The sequence below is a fragment of the Chiloscyllium plagiosum genome, chromosome 35 (genome assembly GCF_004010195.1).
Source record: "Chiloscyllium plagiosum isolate BGI_BamShark_2017 chromosome 35, ASM401019v2, whole genome shotgun sequence".
NCBI lineage: Eukaryota > Metazoa > Chordata > Chondrichthyes > Orectolobiformes > Hemiscylliidae > Chiloscyllium > Chiloscyllium plagiosum.
In genome coordinates, this window is record NC_057744.1 from 38,033,978 (window position 1) to 38,040,768 (window position 6,791).

A 6,791-nucleotide genomic window follows, 5' to 3' on the forward strand; every position below is an offset into this window, starting at 1 on the left:
CCTGTTGCTCCTTCCAAAGTGAATCATCTCACACTTTCCCGCATTAAACTCCATTTGCCACCTCTCAGCCCAGTTTTGCAGCTTATCTATGTCCCTCTGTAACATCCTTCTGCACTATCAACAACTCCACCAATCTTAGGGTCATCCACAAATTTAGTAACCCATCCTTCTACGCCATCATCCAGGTCATTTATAAAAATGACAAACAACAGCAGCCCCAAAATAGATCCTTACAGTACGTCACTAGTAACTGAACTACAAGATGAACATGGCCCATCAACCACCCCACCGTGTCTTCTTTCAGCTCCCCAATTTCTGATCCAAATCACTAATTCACCCTCAATCCCATGCCTCTGTATTTTGTACAATAGCTTGCCATGGGGAACGTTACTAAAATGCCTTACTGAAATCCATATACATCATACCCTCATCCACCTGTTTGGTCACCATTTCAAAAACTCAATAAGGTTAGTGAGGCATGCCTACACTTCACAAAACCATGCTGACTATCCCTAATCAACTTATTCCTATCGAGATGATTATAAATCTTATCTCTTATCACCTTTTCCAACACTTTACCCACAACTGAAGTTAGGCTCACTGGTCTATAATTTCCAGGGTTGTCTCTACTCCCTTTCTTGAACAGTGGGCGACTGACTGTGTGGAGTTTGCACGTTCTCCCCGTGTCTGCGTGGGTTTCCTCCGTTAGGCTCACTGGTCTATAATTTCCAGGGTTGTCTCTACTCCCTTTCTTGAACAAGGGGACAACATTTGTTATCCTCCTGTCTGCTGGCACTATTCCTGTAGACAATGACGACATAAAGATCAAAGCCAAAGGCTCGGCAATCTCCTCCCTGGCCTCCTAGAGAATCCTAGAATAAATCCCATCTGGCCTAGAGAAGTTATCTATTTTCACACTTTCCAGAATTGTTAATACCTCTCCTTGTGAGTCTCATCTCATCTAGTCTAGTAGCCTGAATCTCAGTATTCTCCTTGATAACATTGGTATTCACACTGGATAAAGACAATGAAAATATACATTTAGCGCTTTTCCTACCTCCTCAGACTCCACGCACAACTTCCCATTACTATCCTTGATTGGCCCTAATCTTATTCTTGTCATTCTTTTATTCCTGATATACCTATAGAAAGTTTTTGGTTTTTCCTTCATCTTATCTGCCAACAACTTCTCAGGTCCCCTCCTGGCTCTTCTTAGTTCTCTCTTTCCTGGCTAACACAAAACCCTCAAGCGCCCTAACTGACCCTTCACGTCTTATCCTAACATAAGCTAGGGTGTTACGTAATATCTATGTAGAGATTTAATTAGCCCAGCCTATATATAATTCCTATCTCAATGTTATCAAATAGAGATACTGGAAAAAATGCAAAAAATGTGCAAGGACAATAAAAAACTGAAAGGGCACAACTTTAAAAAAGGTTGGAGTTCTTTTCTTAGTAAAGGGAAAAATGAGAAGGGACATTTTAGAGGGGCATTTGAAATAGTATTTCATAGTATGGAAAGAGAAAAGCAAGTTCTACATGTCTGTACAAATTCAAAGAGTATAAACATATACAAACAAATCAACTGGAGGAACTTCTTTATTTGGAGTGCTAAGACCCTGTAATTTACTATCATATGAAATGACAAATTGTTTTGATCCTGATAACAAACACATAAATTAGGTAAATAATGTATTGTATGAATAGGTTGAGATGAAAGTTAGAAGAAGTTCATGAGCAGTAAGAAATGAATTGGACACATTGTTCTGCATGACCAGCTTCTGCGGCAATAATCAACTGATAAATGAATAATGAATAACTTACTTCACGTAAAAGACAGAGTTACTAAATTTTGGCAGATTTTTGGGACTTTTTTTAAGAGGAAGAGTTGGTTGTTTCTTTGTCAGTGTTGTTATCTTGGATGTTCTGATGAGGCGATTGAGCTATTCCTGAGAACTGTTTGTGAGATGGCAGAGTTTGCACTTCTTGCCAGTTTTACCTGCTGCTCTCAACTGCTCATAACCTGACACCCCCACCTCTCCAACTTTCACATCTAATCCATACTGGACATCTCATTCTTCTGGGACTTCATTTCCTGGTCTCAAAGACCCTCTGAGATAGATTTTCTTTGGATAATTTATCCCGATTCATGAAGGCAGATGAAAATGTTTTCCAGCTTTCTTTATGCAACATTCCACCTGCCATCACTGAATCCCCCACTATCGACATCCTGGAGGTCATCATTGACCAGACACTGAACTGGGCAAGCCATATAAATACAATGGCTACAACAACAGGTCTGAAGGTGGGAATCCTGTCATGACTAACTGACCAGCTGACTCCCCAAAGCCCATCCACCATCAAAAAGGCACGTGTCAAAGAAACATAAGAGACATAGAAAGAGAGTGGGCCATTTAACCCCTCAAGCCTGCGCGACCATTCAATATGATCAGGTAGGTCATTGAGCTCAATACTGTAATCCTGCTTTCCCTCATATTCCATTATCACTTTAGCTGCAGCTATATCTACCTCATCCTTAAATACACTTAATGTTTTGAACTCAGCAACTTTCTGTGGTAGTGAATTCTACCACTCTTCGGGTAAAGTAATTTCTCCTCATCTCAATGCTAAAAGATTTACCCTTTATCCTTAAATTATGAACCCTGGTTCTGGATTACCCCATCATCAGGAAAGTCAGGAGTGTGATGGAATACTCCCACTTGCCTGGATAAGTGCAACTGCAACAACAATCAAGACGCTTCACACGATCTAGGACAAAGCAGATCAGGATTCCATCCACAACAGACATTCACTCCTTCCTGTACCAACCTGGCAACAAGAATGCCAAACACAAGATGCAGTGCAGAAATTCATCAAGCCTCCTTCAAGATAATCTTCCATCTACTGAGACGGATAAGGGCAGCAGATATATGAGAACACCACTGCTTGCAAGTTCCCCTCCAAGCATTCACCATCCTGACTTGGAAATGTATCACCACTCCTTTAATATTACTGGGTCAAATCTGGTAACCCCTTCTCTAGTGGCATTGTAGGTACACCTACAACATGTGAACTGAGGTAGTACAAGAAAGCAGCTCATCACAGCCATCTTAAGGACAACTAAGGGTGAATAATCAAAGCTGGTTTAATGACTGATGCTCACATCCCAAGAGTAAATGTTTTAAAATGTTCAGATGGTCTAAAGGCTGTCTCAGTCACTGCACACCATTTCCTCCCATGAGTCTGAAATCTGTTCAAAGCATCCCTTCACAGGGACAATGTGAGATTCCATATAAATCACTATCAAAACATTCCCTCAACTCAGATCGCATTCTGACAGCAATAAATAAACTCCAATAGTACAAAGCAAGGGAATGGGATGCAAGTTCTTCCAATGGGTCTGCAAACAGAACATCAAGTATGCAGCATGAAGCAACAGATGTTACACCACATCAGGAAGGAATGACCCCAGGCATCATCTCAAAACCTGACACAACATGTGATAACAGAGAGATGGGCCATGATTAATTCTATTGCACCAAGTTGCTTCATATAATAACTGGATGTCAGGGAGAAGCATGGTCTTGTTGATACATATTAAATAATCAGACATATAAACCCTACAGTAGAAGGTTCCACCCCAACAGTTTTATGATCTTAGTCCAGACCCTTTAGCTATGACAGATCATGATTATAGGGCCTTGGCTGACAGCACTAAGTGCTAGACACTGAAGGCAAGCTAGTTTAATCAGTTAATGAATTCCTGGTTTCAGACTAAATCCACCTCTTCATCTTAGTTCTTTGTGATTGACACTTTAAACTGCTTATCCCTGAGGCCTGTACCTTTGTCTGTTTAAGTGTGCAATTATCATTAATTACTTCAATGCAAACAGAACATGTATCACATTGTTAATATGGCTGGAAATCTCAGAATACTTCAAAATAATGAAATTAATTAATGGTAAAAGATCACCAACTTTCAGTCTGATTTAACTCTTAATGTTCCTCTTACATTTCTCCACAAGGACCTGAGACTGACTTCAGTGGGGTACGTTGTTGGAAGTGATTCTGAAAGGTAGGATTTATTTCTGTTGGAGAGACAAGGAATAATAAGGGGTTGCCATCATGGTTTTGCATGAGGGAAATCATGTCCCACAAATTTGATTGAGTTTTTTGAAGAATTAACCAAGAAGATTGATGAGGGCAGAGCAGGAGTCATTGTTACTTGGACTTTAGTAAAACCTTTGACAAGGTTCCACGTGATAGACTAATTAGTAAAGTGAGATCACATGTGATTCAAGTTGGGCTTACTAATTGGACACAAAATAGGCAGAATGACAGGAGACAGAGAGTGATGGTGGAAGGTGTTATTTTGAACTGGAGACCTGTGACCAGTGGCATTCAACAGGGATCGGTGCTCTGTCCACTTTTGGTTGTCATTTATATAAATGACTTAGATGAGAATATGAAGATAGTGAGGACTGCAGATGCTGGAGAGTCAGAGTGGATAAAAAGTGGAGCTGGAAAAACTTAGCCGGTCAAGCAGCATCAGAGGAGGAGGAGAGGAATCGATGGTTCAGGTTGGAATCTTTCCTGATGAAAGGTTCCAACCTGAAATGTTGATCCCCTTCTCCTCTGATGTTATTTGATTTGCTGTGATTTTTCCAGCTCCACTCTTTATCCACTTAAATGATAAAATAGAAAGCATGATTAGTAAGCTTGCAGATGACACCAAGATTGGTGGTATCATGGCCAATGAAGAAGGTTATATAAGGTTACAAAGAGATCTTGATCAATTGGGTCAATGTGCTGAGAAGTGGCAAATAGAATTTAATTTGGATAAATGGGAGGTCAAACAAATGAAGACTTATACAATTAAAAATTTGGCCTTGGATAGTGTGCAGATATGAGAGACCTCGGGTTCAGGTACTTAATTCTTTGAAGTTTGCATCCTATATAGATAAAGTGGTTAAGAAGGCATTTTGCATGCTTGCCTTTACAGCTCAGACCTTTGAATATATGAATTGGGACATTATGTTGAGGACCTGCAAGATGTTAGGCCTCTTTTGAAGTACTGTGTCCAGCTCAAGTCACCCCATTACAGGAAGGATATGATTAAACTAGAGGGTTCAGAAGAGATTTACAAGGATGATGCTGGAATAGAGGGTTTTAGCGAGTTTTGAGAAGATTTGTAGCTCAGGTTAAGGTTCTGGGTGTGAGTTTGCTCGCTGAGCTGGAAGGTTCATTTTCAGACATTATGTCACCATACCAGGTAACATCTTCAGTGAGCGTCCAGATGAAGCACTGCTCGTGTTTCCTGCTTTCTAGTTATACATTTGGGTTTCCTTGGATTGGTGATGTCATTTGACACCCATGGAAGGTTTGAGTTATAAGGAGAGGTTGGATAGGCTGGGAATTTCTTCACTGGAGCACAGGAGTTTATAAAGTAATGAGGGGTATTTTCCGGCAAGATGGCAGCAAAGTAACACCCTCTAGCTGGAGCTCTTCTGCTCTACCTGTTCTTTTTTTCACTCTTCTTTTTTTCCCCCCCTTCTGTATTAGGGGGTGGCAAGCCCTGGAGGTGAATCCTGGAGCAGCGGCCAACATGGAGGAAGCAGTCCCAGAGAAGTGACCGATGGGGGTAAGCAGTGCCAGATCAGCCGCAGATGTGGAAATGCAGTCCCGGAGCAGCAACTGGTACATGGAAGCTGTCCTGGAGCAGCAGCAGACACAGGGGAAGCAGTCCTGGGCTGAGGGTAGAGCAGGGGAAGCAGTCTTGAAACTTACCTTGCAGCTGCTGAGGGCTGGTCTGGAGCAGACTGGAGGCTTAGAGCTGAGGAGGGACAGTTGTTGGACTAGGGTCTGGTACGACTGGTCAGATCACGTGGGGAAGCCCCTGCGCTAAGCTGTATAATTAGATTTTTTTTTCCAACCGTAACGTGAATTCCTTGATTGTCTTATTTCTAACTTATTCTTGAAACACAACTACTTTTCTAATGCAGCTACTTTTCTTTTTATTCCTCTTTTGTATCTAAGATTTGTACCAAGGTACCTGTACCTAAGGTGATGCCATAACAGACAACATTGTAAAACTTTTCACTGCACTCCTGCACTTCTGTACAGGAGTACATGTGACCATAAAGGATATTATAATCTATAATTGAATGGCAGGTGTCTTTACCTGAGTATGAGGGATTTCAAGACATGGGGACATATTTTTAAGATAAGATGAGAAAGATTTTTTAAAAATTGGGAGAGGCAACTTTTTATCATAGAGGGTGGTTCATGTGTGGAATGAACTTCCAGTGGAAGGCAAACCAGGGCTGGAATTATACAGTCAACGGTAGGGCCCTGCAGAGTGTATTAGAACAATGAGACCTAGGGTACAGGATCATTAGCTCCTTGAAAATGGATGTCACAGATGGACAGGGCAGATGAAAAAGCTTTTGACTTGCTAGCTTTCATTGGTCAGAGTGTTGAGCATAAGAGATAGAATGCCTTGCAGTTGTACAAGGAGCTGGTGAGGCCACATTTGGAGTAACTGCACGCCGTTCTGGTCACCCTACAACAGAAAGGATATTATTAAATTATAGAGAGTGCAGAAAAGATTTACTAGGATGCTACCTGGGCTGGAAGGTTTGTGTTATAAGGAGATTTTGTAAAGGCTGGGACTTCTTTCTCTGGAGCGCAGGAGACTAAGGGTGACTTTATGGAGGTCTGTAAAATCATGAGAGGCATAGATAAGGTGGATAGCAGACAGCTTTTCCCCATGATAGGGGAGTCTAAAACTA

The 6,791-nt window shown here is 41.3% G+C and overlaps 1 protein-coding gene across 1 annotated transcript in view; it reads left to right on the top strand.

Moving 5' to 3' along the window:
* barx2 (BARX homeobox 2) overlaps positions 1-6,094 on the top strand; it is a 115,612-nt gene extending 109,518 nt beyond the window's left edge. Inside the window, exons 4-5 of the mRNA XM_043676944.1 lie at positions 4,026-4,075; positions 5,563-6,094. Coding sequence (XP_043532879.1) covers positions 4,026-4,075; positions 5,563-5,632 — 120 coding nt within the window. The 3' untranslated portion in view covers positions 5,633-6,094. The remainder of the gene's footprint in view (positions 1-4,025; positions 4,076-5,562) is intronic.
* Positions 6,095-6,791: the final 697 nt, after the last annotated feature.